This window comes from Hyaena hyaena, unplaced genomic scaffold (assembly GCF_003009895.1).
Source record: "Hyaena hyaena isolate Hyena2069 unplaced genomic scaffold, ASM300989v1 scaffold_1138, whole genome shotgun sequence".
NCBI classification, from domain to species: domain Eukaryota; kingdom Metazoa; phylum Chordata; class Mammalia; order Carnivora; family Hyaenidae; genus Hyaena; species Hyaena hyaena.
This window is the reverse complement of record NW_024081772.1, coordinates 295,845-311,661: the sequence shown is the minus strand read 5'-3', so window position 1 is coordinate 311,661 and position 15,817 is coordinate 295,845. Positions and strand designations below refer to the sequence as shown.

Genomic DNA, 15,817 nt, shown 5'->3' with positions numbered 1-15,817 from the left:
TTGGTTGTTGTTACCATTATTACTATTAGAGAACAAAGCAGAGATAACTGCTAATGGCAAAATTGCCAAAGCAATCTTGCCAATCTGGGACTCCTGGGGCAGAAGCCTCTGGTCTCCAAAGCTCCAGAAAGCCCCTTGAGCTTTGCTCTCCTCCAAGACAACAGAGTACATTCCCCAATCTCAGGCACCTGAAGTAGACTTGAGGACCCAAGCTGATAATCGCTGAGGAGAGTTTCCCATTGCCCAATCCTCCCTTATTGCAAAAATACTGAGCTCATATCCATACTGCTAACATGGTGGCTACATAGCCTTGGGGTCCAAGGCTGCCTCCTTATGCTTTGAGCAATCTGAGGGTCGAGCTTTTGAGGTTCACTGGCAAGTTCAAATTCGAGGTTTGCTATCCTGAGCATACATTTGATTTCTTCAGCTATGGGAGATCTTAAGACTCATCTCCCAAAAAGGTCAAGTTCTAGGAGAGAAAAGAGAAAAAAGTAGGTGAAAGAAGAAAAACAAGCAGGAGAGTGTTGTTCAAAATCTTTTTTACTTCAAGGGTGGTCCTCAACTGGAAGCATTGGTATCTCCTGCGAGCTTGCTAGAAATGCAGAATCTCAGGCTGAACTTCAGACCTTCTGAGTCAGAACCTGCATTTTAACAAGATCCCCAGGTGGTTCACATGCACATTAAAGTTTGAGAAGCCCTCATCTAGGACTCACCATTTGCCTCCTACATAGCTCCTCCCCTCCTTTACTAAGCTGCTCGGGTTGAATGCTGTGTTGCTAGAGTCTCTGGTATTCAGATTTGGGTGTGTTCTCTGTGCACAGTGGCTAAGGAACCTGGGAGGAAGTTTAAAAAGCCAAAGAGGTCCTGGACCTGGGTGGAAAGAACAGGTTAACTTTACCCTACTCTTAAAGTGTTTCTACCCGTGTGCTACCTGGAGTTCTTCTATGCTGTCTTATAGTCATCCAAGCTTCCCATGAAACTGCTAGGACAAATGTCTTTCTCCTTAAGCATTCTGAGGCTGGTGATCACTCTGAATAGCCACCCCCTCCCCCCAAACAGAAGACAGGATATTGAAAGTTTTAAAGTAGCCAGACCTCTCAAGACTGGGAAATGAGTCCTGTATGCTTGGCTAAATTCCCAGTGCCAGTGCATGGAAACTGGCTCTCAGTTTGAAATCTGAGAAGTCACAGTCTCAACTGTCAAACTGAAATCCTTTCCCTGAGGGCACCTGTATGGTTCAGTCAGTTAAGCACCCAACTCTTGATTTCGGCTCAGGTCAGGATCTCATGGTTGTGACACTGAGTCCCACATTGGGCTCCATCCACTCTGATAGCTCGGAGCCTGCTTGGGATTCTCTCTCTCCCCACCCCCCACCCTTCCCCACATGCATGCTCTCAAAATGCACACATACATACATACACATGTACATATAACATCATTTTCCTGGCATTAAACTTGTGGTCAACATAGTGGAAAACCATGCAAATGCCTGCCTCAGAAGCTCGAAACACAACTCACCTGTGCTTCCCCACCTTGCATTGTCATAGAGAATTTTATTTTATTTTATTTATTTTTTAAAGATTTCATTTTTAAGTAATCTCTACACACAATGCAGGGCTCAAACTCACAACCCTGAGATAAATAGTTGCTTGTTCCACTGACTGAGCCAGCCAGCTGCCCCTGTCATAGAGAATTTTAAAGCTAATCATCATCATTAGTTTTCCCAGATTTGGGGTCCCAAAACTACCATCATCCTTTTATTGATGCTCTCTCCTTTTACACCTATAGATGCAAAATGCATTTTATAACTTCTCAAAAGTTGAGATGAACAGGATATCAATGAAGCTGGCTTTCAGCATCACACCACTGTGTGGTCATCTGAAGCAAAAATATTAAGAAATCATAATGTCTATATTCAAAATTCACAGAGCCCTCTCCCAAAAATAGGCCTCCACCCATGGTCATGGAATCATAAGCAAATTTACATTCTTACATAACCTCCTCTTCTCATGTAGTCAATACACAACTGAGGATACAAGGAATCTCACCCAATGGGTCTCAAGTAAATTGTGAGAGAAGAGTGTTTGTGCATGTGTTACTTTCCTAGCCAGCCAAGGGAAAAGAAAGACACAATTTTAGACCTTTTCTATCTTTACTAGTCTATACTGGGTTAGAAACCTAATTTAGGGAGATGCAGAAGACTATAAAAGATTTTTGTAAAAAATAAAAAAGAGTTAAATCAGGCTTTCTCCGCTTGGAAAATCAGCCCCTATTGGCAAAGTGAACCCCATGCGCTGAAAGCCAGCTGCTCCCAGGGAAGTTACTGGATCTGCTACGTAACCAAGTGTTATCTTCCTGGTCTCTGGATCTTTCTCTCCTGCATCCAGGTTGGGCTTCTGGCTTATGCTCAAATAAGCACTTATTAGGTAAGTTACACAGGCTGCATATTAAGAGTATTCTTTATGCACACACAAACTGCCTGGAGGATTTATTTTGTATTCAAGATTAGCCATCAACTCTAGAGTCTTTTATTTTTTATGTCACAGCATCTTTAAAGGGAATTTCTATTGCTTTGATAGTTGGCATTGCTGTGGCCTTGGGGAACTCTCTCGTTCTGGCTAAAGATTTGGCAACTTGTAGTTTACAGCAACATGGGGAACCTGAGATCTTTCTTCCCAGTGGTTTTTATTGGGGTGGGGGGAGGAAGAAAAGAGTAATAGGTCAACATAACCAGATTTTTGCATTTAGAATGAAGGACCAAGGAGGTGGGGTTTCATTATAGAGATCCAGACTACAGGTAGCAATGACGAGATTTCAGAGGAAAGTCATGGGAGTTATCCATGCCAAGCCATTTACAGTATTCATCCCCAGTATTACCAGTTGAAGTTCCTCATGGTGCCCGTGTTGCATGTCAGCTCTTATTGAAATGACGTAACATTCATTCTAGATCCAGCACTCCAGTTAGAGGTGTCTCTGGTGCCACAACCAGGGTATTCATGCAGAACTTCTCTAGAGTACATCTCTTTTCCATTCATAGTGCACAGAAGCAATGCTTCCATGGAGGGGACTATTTTTAAAATTAAAACTTGGAGATGGGGCTTCCTATTTCCAGTGATGCTCAAACTCAGATCTGTAGCTATAGAAACAGCATAAGAAATCAGGGACTATCTATTGAAGGTCACTTTCTAGAATATGACTATCACAAAAGGGATGACTTTGCCATAGCTACAGGGAAGCCAGCCAAAGAATTACTGTGCAGGGGACAAAACCAGGCATGAGACACACAGACACAGATTCATCAACTGCCAGACCTTGTTAGATCCCATGAGGCCAGGAATAAAACGGAGTTGGGCTGCGCCATACCTGGTGTGCCTGGAGACCTCTGGCCCCGTGTCTGCAGGCACCGCGGAGGGGAGTGGAAAAAGTACTGGGTTGCAAGTAAGAGGTTGGCCAACTAGTGACCCACGCAACTTTAGATGAGTTCTGGGCCTTCGTCTGTCCATCAGAAAAATAGGGAGGCTCACACCTGCTCAACTTATTTCCCCAGCTCGTGAGGAGGTGCAACGGGAAATGTATGCACACGTGCTCAGCAACCTGAGTAAAGCCTACCCAACGCCGCCACTGTGTCGAACAACCACCACGTCTCAGGAGTGTGAGCTCTGCAGCGCAACAAGACCCCCACCCACCTTTTGCCCGGCTATGAGCTAGAAAATCAAGCGCCGATGCCTGAATACGCTTTTCCTCTTCTCATCCAAGGCAATTAGGGCAGAGGAAACAGCCGCGGCCGTCTCCAAGGAACTGTGGCTCTCCTGGCGCCCCCCAAGCTGCCTCTAAGCCACGTGCCCCCTCTGGGTGCCTTCCTCTCTAAGAACAGAGCTGCCGATGGCTAGAGGCCTGGCGCGCACTCCAGGTGCGATCAATACTTCCTGGCTGGCTTCTGGGCGCGGGGCCCTTGCGCGCAGCCTCTCCAAAGCCGCGCCGCCCCACTCCCCGCCGCTTCGGTGTTGACATAATTAGACCAAATCTTGAGAGCAAAATAAATGTTCTGTTCGCCTTACAGCCAAACAGATGTTTACAATTCAAATGAAAGAAATACAAACGGCAGGGATTTTTTTTCTCCCCTTCTTCATCTCCAGTGATCGCTCGTTTTTTCTGACACATTAAAAATGTGTAAGCGATTATTGGAGTTTCCTGTCTCTGTTTGTTCTGCGGGTGCATTTCTGTGAGGTGCGAGTGTAAGCTGGGTGGGATAGGATCATTCTCAGCTGCTTCCTCTCTAGCCCCTCGCCCTTCTCAATCCCAAACCCCTCGTGTAATTCCCTCCTTGCTCCTCTCCTCACGCAGCAGATATTAATTGTAATCAAACGGCAAAGGGATAGTGGTTTAATTGCAATCAAATAGGCCTCAGAAGAGGCATCAGCCGCTAACTGCGCTGTTTCAGGGAAGGATATACCCTTACAGGTATCAGTGAATTAACAGGTTTGAAAGCGCTTCTCCCGGTAAAGACTCCAGGCAGAACAAAAGAAAGGGAGGTCTGAGCGGGGAACCTACTGGTTTAATGTGGCGATGGGTGTGTAATGGTGTGTGTGTGTGTGTGTGAGAGAGAGAGAGAGAGAGAGAGGAGAGAGAGAGAGAATTAATCCCCATTTCCCAAAGCTTTGGCTTTTGGAGATTTTCAAAGCAATAAAGAAAAAGAAGACAGTAAGCTATGGAAAAAGAGCTCCTCTTCCCTGCAAAAAAAAAAAAAAAAAAAAAAAATTCCGAGAAACCATGCCTGTAGACCCTTCGGTGTATGAGTTTTAGACTTCATATAAAGGAGAATGAATTTTGAATCTGCATCATCTGTACATGAGAACTAAGGAGGCAGGCGAGGCTCCAGGTGTGTTGCTGGCTCTATTTTCAAAATGGATGAGCTATAGAGATGAGTTAGGAGATTCTCATAAAGAGAGATTCTGAGGGCTCTGACAAAAGAAGAGAAAAAAGGCTCCCCACCCCACTCCAATCTTAACGCCTTCTGGGAGCTGCTGAAAGAGGCTTTGGCTCTTCCTAACTCAAGTTCCAAAGCTCAGGGCCCTCACAAAACTGAAGAAGCAGAAGCAGCTCATCCCCCTGCCCAAGCAGCCTGTGAGCAGCCAGCTGGGGGGGGCTGTAGAAGGGAAGAGCGGGCAGCTCCATCCACCCGGTTATTGGCAGGCTGGGCGATTGATGCTAAACTCCATTGCACAGAAGCATTTTTTAAAAATTAAATCAGATCTGACAATGTTTTTACCACAGCGTAACTGCCTCCTCCTCGGCGTGCCAGTCACCTCTAAGTGATCTGACAAACTCAAGCTCTCTTAAAACGTGCAGAGTTCAGATCATATTAATTCCCCAAAAATGTTTTGATTCAAAGTAGTTTGTATTTTGTGTAGCCACGGGCAATCCTGAAAGCGCTCCCGCCAGCCCATGGCCTGGTCCGCTCCCTCTCCGCGTGGCCCAGAGGCTATGGCGGTATTTAAGCGTCTGAAATTAGCCTGGGGCTGCAAGGCAGAGTGATCACAAAGCGAAACAAGGGCGCTTCCCCTCTTCACTTTTTTCATTTTTTTCTTTCTTCCTTTTTTTTTTTTTTTGAGTTTGCTATCCCGATTTCTCAAAAAAGACCAGGGCCAAAATGTCACTTTCCACCCGAATACGGAAAAGCTGCATCTTCTCATCTTCCCTCCATCCTCTTCTAAAGGCCACAGCCCCCTACCCAATTGAACCCCTAACCCTTCGATTCCAATCTAGATCCACTTGTTATTAGCAGCAGCATTGTCGTCGTCATCATCATCATCATCAACACTGTTCTCCTACTATTAAATTCTCAGAGGTAGAAATGAAAGGGACCGGTGCCTGACAAAGGGGAGGTGGCCATGAGGGAGCCTCAGAAGATTCATGGGGAAAAGAAGAGTGGGTTTTCCTTTCTTTTTTTTAATGATTAAAAACACAGACGACTCCTGTAAATAGAAGCCTCATTTCTTCAAGATGCCTTTTGAAACCCAGTATCTGAATATTCAACGAAGGCAAAGCCCCACTCTGTACGTACAACATTAATATGATCTCTGCAGAATTTGCTACTCAGAAATATTAACATATCAAAGCCCAAGCCGGAGGCGAAAGAAGCTATCGATACTCAAGCACAGGGTAAAGTAAAGATTATTGGTTCTGATGGTTGGAGTGGCGGAGCTGCGGGCAAAATCGCGCACACCATTAAGCGAGAGTGAGCGTGCGGGAGCCGCACCTCCGAGGCGGTGGCAAATATTTTATCTAGGTGGTAATTACCTCGTTGCTGTCCCTCTTCCGGGCTTTCTTTGGCTATCCGGCCTTCATTATAGGCAAAAACATTGTAACTGCCACTTACCCAAGTGAGTCAGAGAAATGGTATTTTGTTCTTTGCTAATAGAAGTGGCCAAATTTAAAGAACTGAGTGCTCCTCCATCCCTCAACGCGCGCGTGCACACACACACCCCTCACCCACCCGGCTACCCACCACCCCTCCCCACTGCAAACCAGGACAGTCTTTCCCTGGTGAACTCCTGTGGGGGCACTTAGGGATCTTTGTTCTAGAAGAGCACTCAGGAGTCTTTGGAAGTGAAATCTGTTTTGTTCCTCCCACAGTAAATTCTGGAAATCGTTAGAAATGTTAAGTTTATCAGAGAACTTAGCAGGGGAGGAAAATGGCAAAAAAGTTGTGCTTTTCAAGAAATCATGTTTCCTGTGGAGATTCACCTGTAAAGTATGGATTAGCAGAGAAACAGACATTCCTATCTAAACAAAACATTTACAGAATATGGCAGAGTGCTTGACTTAGTGTTCTCTTAATGTTTGATGAACAAAGGTGACTTGAGCTATTTACGTTAAGAATCCAATGGACTACCACGAAAACAGAGAGAAGGGGCTTCCTTAACTTTTCTTCAAAAACAGGGAGTCCTGAGATTTAGGGCTGTGTGGGCTCCGGCACATGTACACAACCTTTTAGGCAAGACTTCCTTGCTATCCATTTGTAAATTGCCACGAACATTGATTGTTTCAGAATAACACATGCACACAGACACACGCTTGGTCTCCTGGGCTCAACCAAGTTAACTGGCCTTCCTCTAAAACACGTGGAAATGGAATAAACTCTGCAGCTAAATTCTGAATTCCTTCACGGGGGAGGGGGGTGTGGGTGGAGGACTAGGGTTTAGTAAAACAATACAGACGGAAACCCCAAGTTACCTCCCCTTTCCCTTTGGAGCCATGCTATTCTCCTAAAAGATCAATATTTGATTTAAAATAGCAGGCTCCTCGCTGATTTTCAAGTGAAACGAAATGACACCGAACTCTACAAGAACAATAAAACATCACCTAAGGAAGACCATTTATGTGCCTCTAATAAGACAGGACCACAGTTCTCATTTTGTAATTACCTAAGAGCGTTGACCTTTCTTTGGGCATGCTGAGGGGGTGTCCCTTAAATCTCTCTCCAAAAATTCAACTGATTACACAACCACCCCCCTTCCAGCTCCCGCCCTCGATCTCAAATAATTCCCACTCTCTGTCAGCTATTGTAAGATCAGATATAATTTCCAAGCATTTGAGAAGGTGATCTTGGAGCAAGTGCGGAACTGAACGCGTCGACCGCAGTAGCGCCAGCCGGGCTCTGGGAGGAGCCGGCTCTGGGCGCTAATTAGTGGCGCTGTCCTTCAGCACCACCGCCATCTCCATGCGCCCTGAGTGCTCAGCCTCACCTTGAGTGTGACCGCCCCAACAGAGCCAGACCAACAAATCTCACCTGACTCCTCTTTCACCGTGCATTTTTAATCTCTCCCTTCAATTGTATGTGTATTTTATTTCAATTTTCACTAGTCTGGGCCTATTTCATGTCACTTCAATATGGCTGAACATTAGCCTGGCTGATAAGGCTAATATTGCTCATTTAAAAAAATCCTTGTTGAGTAATGCTAGTAGTTTTTTGAAAAACCTCCATGGGGGTGAAACAACAGAGTTGAATAGCTACTTTACATTTAGTGGAAGTTCCAAGTACCCACTATGACAATCGTCAAGTTCCAAAAGAAGAGCAATTTTTTTTTTTCCTTCCTCGGTTTAAATGGAATTTCACTTTGGCCATTGGGTTCTAAAGCCTGCAGTTTAAACAGGAAAGAATCCATAGCTTTTTTTTTTGGAAAAGCATTGGAATCTTTCGACAAGCTTTGAAAGAGATGGACAGGGACTGAAGGACATTTATTTGGTGCCATCAGAAGTGACTCAGTCTTTAGCAGTTCAGTTACTAAAGACAACTGCGGCCCTGGAGCTGGAATTAGTCCTGGTGAATAGGCCACATCTTATTAATTCGTATGAAGTTGGGATAGCAGCTGGTCCCCTTGCCTTGTGTGCTCCTCGGGTTACTCAGCTTGCTAGGAAAATGAGCTTCAGAGGCTCTGGGTACAGTTAAGTGGGAAAGCCAGCAAAATCTGCACTGCCTTGAGGCCCTTAAAATGTCATAGTTCAAAACCTTTTGTCAAAACGGAACATCTGAGATGCAGCCCCTTTCAGTGTCTGAGCCAAAATCAACAGCTCTCGATTCTGGCCTTCCCCCCACCTTCCAATTCCATGGGTAACTCTGGATTCAGATGTTTTCCTCAACAGATGGGAACAAGAAAGCTTTATCCGGTACAGTTAACACCACCACCTCCTCCCACCTCCCTTAAAGAAAGAAATGTTCTGGACACTTAGAAAAATAAGGGCAGCTACAATATTGGTGTTTCATTAGCCTTCCCCGAAGCCTCAACGAATCTAGCCTTTCACAGTATCCTTCAAAGCCTCAAGCTAACACCATCACCTCAATCACCCAGGTGGTGGCTGGCACATTTAGGGCTAAAAGAGACTGGAAATCCTGCTTGAGGATGTGGTGATAGGGAAAGGAGGTGTGACAAGGATTTTTTTCCCTTTCTTTTCTTTTTTTCTTTTCTTCCCCCTTCTAACTTTGATTCTGTCACTGTTCCATGAGAAACAGCAAATGTCTTCTATTGTAGGTCTTTGGGGAGGAGGCTAGATTCAAGCCTCAATGGAGGAAGGGACTATGCCTTTTTGGGACAAAAGTAATCGACCAAGAGTAATTGTTTTCTTAATCATCAGACGAGTGTCTGACATTTACAAGCACCACCAGATCTTCAAAACAAAGTATCAGATGAGAGAAGAATGTTTCATCTTAACATGTCACTTACCTCTTCTTATCACTCCACCTTGACCATTGAGAACAAGCCCACACTGGGCTTCCACGGAGCCCTTAATAAAAGAAAAAGAAATAAAAGCACTCAAATAGATACGAATAGGTACGAATACATGAGTTAAGTCTTTCAATCTGCCCCATTGCTGAACCCCCATATCCCCATAACCCCATAGTAGACATTTAAAAGCAACTATTGAGCTGGAGCAAGTTTGGCAGCACACGTGATTTCAAGAGGAAAAAAAAAAAGTGCCAGAAAAACCACAGTCTAAAAGTTGTATAAATCTTAAGGTATGCATTTTGCAGCACCATACAATATTACACTTCAAAGCACCTGGGTGCCTTTCATCTTGGCATAAGGGAATGAGAAGCCCTTTGAGTCCCCATCAAGGCACATAGCATATATACAGACAGTTTCCACGGCACTTCCTGCGTGGAGCAAATTACACTGAAAGTGTCAAGTCTGGCACTGTGGGTTTCTTGGGAGCTCAGAGGAGCCATTTCAAGTGCAGGCTTCAAGATATCTGATGTTGGTTCTGCTTTACCACAGAAGTAGGAGTATCCTACCCAAAATATGCCTTAGAGAGGCAACACCTTCAGGTTCACCCACTGTAGGTCTTCAGGCTCCTAATGGATTGAGGGATCATTTGAGCTGGGAAGAAGGAAAGGGTTTGCTGATTTTTTAAGAAAAATAAAAATTTCTCTCTCTGTCGTTTTTCCCCTGAGTTGAAATGTGTTAAAGGCTCATTTTCCTTTACAAACAAACGAGGTATTGGACATGAAAGAGGCCTTGAAGGGTGTTAACCTACCCAACAGCCCGTGAAGAGTTAAGTAAATGCGGAGAGAGTCGGTGCATAATAAAAACCCACTTTACAAAACAACCTTTACAGCCCTGGCTCCCTTTTGCTTCCCCATTTTCACCATATTGAGGCAGGCCTGTAAGACCCCCCTTTTCAACCTACTCACGAGCTCTTTCTTATTTTAAATGTTCTGCCTTAAAGTGATTATCAAATCAATATGAAAAAAAAAAACTTGGAGACTGAGCATAAATTAAAGCAGTGATGGGAAAAGGTGTGACAGTTTCCTTTGTTGGCCATAGCAAATCTTTTTAGGGGACTCAAAGATGGAACTGAAGCCACAAGACTGTTTGCATCTGTTAGGCAGACTTAGACCGCCCTCCAAACCATTGGACTTTCACTTAAAATTCTGTGCAGGGAAAAGTATATTTACATTTGTTGCATTTGAAATGAGGCATATGCTGATGAATGTTTTAAAAAGGAAGAAATAAAAGGAGAGAGACGGGTTTCTCCCACACATCCCCTCCCTATTTCTCTTTTTAAAAGTAGCTATTACTTTTTTTCTCTTTCTTTTTCATTCTGCCAACCAAGACCAGGAAGAGTGGAAGAAAATAACTTTCCAGATTTACAACTTGCTTCAATTATATCTGGATATAATATATATGGCATATATCTACACACATACAATAATATATACACATAGAGATATGTCCATAGACATAGATACATAAATATGTCACATATCATATTCCTCAATTTCCTTTAGTATCTTGGAGTATTTCCCTCAGTATGAGCAATAAACTGAAAAGAGGAAACCAAGAATATAAAAAAGACATAGGCTTCTTAAAAGGCCTCAATTTTTTTTGAAATGTGCAAGGTAGAGGCCTTGAATCTCTCCAAGGGAGTGAATCGCTTTCTCTCCCATTCTCTGGCACACTGTTAAGCTGTTTATTTCCTTAGAAGAAACGAATCTTGGTCTCTACACTTAACAAACTTTCCCCCCTCATAAGTAAAACATGTTGTTTGGTCGGATGACATTGCATAAATGACCAGTTGAATGGCACTAAGTCGAAAATTGGATAAACTACGGTGTTCTTTTGCACGGGATTCGCTCTTTGTCTGGTGCTTGCAAATGTTCTAATCCCTTCTTTTGAAAAATGCCCGGCTTTGTGCCTAGCACAGAAAAAAAATTTGTACAGATACAAAAAAATCAGCAGCAGACGTGGCTATTAAAAGGAGTAAATAGGTTTTAGTTGAGCTAAGCATTGAATGGCAGATTTTTCCCCCCTTGAGACATAAGGGGATTCTTGTGAAAAATGTAAAAATGTTCTGAGCGTATAAAATTATTTTGTGAATATAAGTGTAGAAAGTCAAGGTTTATGGAGCCAGATCTTTTTTCTTGTGTGCCGATCTTGCACCTATGGCTCTTTGCTGGGACTGTAAGGGCTTTCACTTTAATTTTAAAACAATCCCTTGGTCGGAGGTAAATGAGGGGGAAAGATTTTCTGTGCGCAACAAGGGATCTCTTACGTCTCCAACTTGTGCTCTTCCAGTATCTCCCCTTTCGTTGTAGACGCTGTGGAGAAGCTTTGTGTGGACTGAGAAAGTAAGGACTCATCTACCGCCCCCCTTTCAGCCAAAAGAAGCTACAAACACACGTCTTTTTCTTTTTCAGATATTTGTGGGTTTATTTGCTCTATTTCCCCCCCAATGTGGCTGTGGGGGGGGGGCGGAATATGTTTGCAAAATTATAAAGTCTATTGTTGGCAAAGAATGTGCAAAAATACATTAAGGAAGGAAGTAGGAGGGAGATCATCTGATTGATGGCCTCCATAGGATATGAGTTTCTCTCTTTTTTCCTCTCTACTGTCCTTCCTTCCTTCTTCTCTCTTTTTCCCTCTTTCCCCCTTTCTGTTTCTTTCTTCCTTCCTATTTCGTCTCCCTCCTTTTCCCTTTATTTCTTCATTTCCTTCTTTTTAAGGAGTTGCATCTTATGTAAAAGTTAATAACCTAGTGGGAAAAATAAAGTTGTGAATTACCCAACTGGGTGGTGGGATTGGGGAGCTCGGTACAGAGAATTATGCTCAACTCTACAGCCTCGGGAACTGCATTAAGCAGATTTTCATTAGGGTAAATTTTTGAGACTTTCATTTGCGATTCTTTACTTTCCACAGCGATCTAGTATATTCGGGGAAACTTCTGCTAGGGCTCAACAAAGTCTCTAGAACAAACCAGCCCCCCCCCCCCCCCAGTTCTTAGTAAGTTCCCCATAAGCTTAGTCTGGGACAAACACCTGGCACACGCGGGTAGACCCAGCAAAGCACAGACTGAGGGTGTTATTGGTCATCAACTTGTCGGGTCTTACTCTGAGTCCCGTTGGCTCAACCTAGCCTCCGAGATCGCCTCCATCCCATCCCCTCGGGGACAGAAATGAGGAGGATTCACTTGGTCTTCCGTGCAGACCAACAGAAAGCGGGGGCCGCAGCTAGCCAGACTCCCGGGCGTCCAGGTGAAATGCCTTGATCCAATGAGAGTGACAGAATGGCACACGCCTCCTCTAATTGTTTTGATAACTTTCCATAAGTGGTGTGTGTGTGTGTGTGTGTGTGTGTGTGCGTGTGTGTGTGTGTCAGAGAGAGAGAGACAGAGAGACCGAGAAAGGAGAGGCAAGGAGAGGCGAGGCGAGGAGAGGAGAGGAGAGGAGGGGAGAGGAGGGGAGAGGAGAGGCCAGGCGAGCGAGACAGCTTACAGTCAGAGCTTTAACGGAGCGGGAGGGGCAGGGCGAATAGGGGAGGGCGCAGACAAATTCGCTTCATGCTTATTTACCTGCAAGTCGTCTGCTCCCGCGGCGGCCAGCCCCAGGCTGGGCCCTGGCAGGAGTCTTTGATCTGGATGCATTCCATACTGGGAGCCATGGCTCATGAGGGACAGGTCGTGGCGGCGGTAGGCATCGAGGCAGCCCAGCTCCCGCCTCTGCTCGTCCAGGCAGGACGACTTGAGCGCCCGCGCATTGTGCAGGTTAATAAAGTCGGTGGGCTCCCCGTGGTGGATCTGCTGGTAGTACTGTTGCGAGTGGTGGAGCGAGTTCAGAGAGTAGGCGTCGGGGGTGACGGCCGGGTGGCTGTGCTGAAACTCGTAATGGAAAGACTGGTGGTGGAGCGGGGTATACTGGTGGTTAGTGGAGAAGTAGGGAGACGCAAACTCTGTGCCGGTGGTGGAGTAAGTTAGAGGAGAGGAGGAGGAATAGGCGACAGTGGAATTGGCTACGGACTCCAGACAGCCAAGCTGCATCAAACGGTAGCTGTTTGATCCGTCGTGACGTATCTGGAAGGAAGAGGGGGAAAAGGGAGAGCAGAAAAACTTGAGGTTTGTCATTTTGCAACCGAGGCGCCGCTCTCCGGGAGCCGGGAGCTTTCTCCGGCTCTCCAAGGAGAGCGAGCGCGCAGGACTGGGGCCGAGCCGCACCCGGGCTCAGCGCCTTCGCCAAAGAGCCTTTGCGAGCAGGCGAACTGGGGGTGGGCGGCCTCGTCCTCACAGTCGAGAGGGCGGAAAAAAATCCCCCACCCTATATAGGTGCGGGTGACACACACACACGTACACACGCGCACACACACACACACACACACACACAGCCCCTGCCTAACTTGCACAGGGAGGTGGGCGTCGGGAGCCAGGTTTGCGACTGACTCCGGGGCCGCGGGGACGAGAAGCCGAGTGTCCACACGCGCAGAGCGCGGGCCGGCGCCTGGTCGCTGCAACCGGATCCCAAGCCGGCTGTCCGTGCTGCGATGTTCCGCCAGAGCTGCTCAAAATCACTATCCATATATTTACAAAATCCAGTCTGTACAAATCGTTCAACTTGCTCATTTCCTTAACCGTTTGGGGCAAGGAATCCGACCCCCCTCTTTCTGCTTCACTTTCCTAGAATAAGCCCATTTCGAAAGGGGTGCGTTGTTCCCCACCCCACCCCCCCGTCCACCTACCGCCCCCCCCATCAGTCTCTTTACTTTGCCTTTCTGAGTAGCTTTTTTCCATCTCTATCTCTTTCTCCTCACCCCCCCTTCTTTATTATTAGGATTATGTTTTCCCCCTCATTATGGCAAATGTTTCTTAACGTGGCAGAGAGTTGCCCTTCCTGGCGACAGATGTCATAACGAACTTTCTCCCCTTTCCTTCCTTAACTTCCCCCGAAAGCCAGATTATAATTAAATGTAACGGTCCAATATAGATTAGAGACAGAGAAAGCTGCCGCCGCCGCAGCCACCGCCGCCGCCGCAGCCACACACACACGCGCGCTCAAAAAAAAAAAAAAAAAAAAAAAAGTAATAATACCTCGGCATCGTGGACTAGTCCCGGAAAGGTAGTTGACATGTTGGGTTTCTCCGAAAGCTTACGATGCAATTTCCCCCTCCAAAAAAAGAATCGGGAAAAAAATCCAAACTTCTTGTATTTTCCAATTTTTTTTAAGGAAAAAAAATGTTCTATAGATAGAGATCTAAATTGTAATGGCTTTGCCCGGATCAGATAGCTCCTTGCCTCGTACCCACTTAAAAACCTGTAGGAACAAAATTTTCCCTCTGCACAAAAGCAGCTCCCTGGAACAGATTTTGTACTTGCTGAGTATTTCTTTGGCTGATGTCGTAGGTCCCTTGGTAATATAGAAGTTTTGAAAATTAAGCATCAGCACTGAGAACTGGGAGGACAATAGGCAGAAGAGATTTATCCCAGGAGACAAGGAATAAATATTGTATCTTCGCCTAATAAGGAACTGGAGGTTCTTTCAACATTTTTATCCATTTTTTCCAACCTTTATCATGCTTTTCTATACCGACCGAGGTGGGGACTCATCTCTACAGAGAGCATTTGCATACATTTTACTGGGAAGATAAAGATCTAGCCTCGATATGTGTATATTAGAGATAGAAATATATATTAATTAAAGCTTCCTTTTACATGAGTAAGTGTTCATTCCTATTGGTTTCCACTTTCTAGATGCTGAAAGCTGCTTTTTCCAACAAGCACCCAAATCAGTTTCACCCAGATTGGGGTGTCTGCCTTTGCCCAAGTGGAAACAATACTGCTCTTTCCATATTTACATCGAATTTGGGTTCTTTTCCCTTTTTTGAAAGGCAACACCCTGCGGTAGCTTACACTTTCAGCAGCTTTTAAAATAAATAGGCTTGGTGGACAGCCCCAAGTTTTCATCATAAAGAAATGGTGTAACTGGCAATACATTTAAGAAAAATACAAGAGAATAAAGACGTGTGACAAGATTCTACATTTAGGTAAAACGTTGTCTTCCACTCCCCAACCCAACCCATTTTCCCCCTCTTTTGTGTTTTCCTTCTTCCCTTTCAGAAACAGGGCTGGTTGGGGGTTGGGGGGTTGTAGACCATTTAGCAGTGACACCAGGTATTTGAACATTATTACCCCAAAAATAACCCTGAAATGTTGGAAAGTTATATTTTACAAAGAGAGGGCAGGAGGGGAGGCAGTGCACACCTATCTCTGTCTCTATGGCGGATTTCTTGACTTTCAAACAGTATTTCAGCTTACTTCGTTCAAAATTCAGCTTCCTGCACCAAGCCTTCTACCACTTGGAGGGGGTAGCGGTGGCTACATGCCCGCAATACTGATGCTTTACAAGGTCCCCTCTCCAACCCTCTCTATCTCGTAAGAACTGGCTGGCCCCATAGACTCATCTCAGAGATAGAAGGGGTAATTTAGTCTTAATTGCCATTTCATTTGGTTAGCTTTTAAGTGTTTAAGCTGAGAAGGTGTCTTAATAATAAGC

The 15,817-nt window shown here is 45.1% G+C and overlaps 1 protein-coding gene across 1 annotated transcript in view; it reads right to left on the bottom strand.

The window, feature by feature from the left end:
• The window catches only part of TFAP2D (transcription factor AP-2 delta), a 58,981-nt gene extending 44,587 nt beyond the window's left edge, over nt 1–14,394 (bottom strand). Inside the window, exons 1-3 of the mRNA XM_039222490.1 lie at nt 14,356–14,394; nt 12,850–13,347; nt 9,225–9,285 (exon numbers count right to left, since the gene is read on the bottom strand). Coding sequence (XP_039078421.1) covers nt 9,225–9,285; nt 12,850–13,347; nt 14,356–14,394 — 598 coding nt within the window. The remainder of the gene's footprint in view (nt 1–9,224; nt 9,286–12,849; nt 13,348–14,355) is intronic.
• Between the last annotated feature and the right edge of the window lie 1,423 nt (nt 14,395–15,817).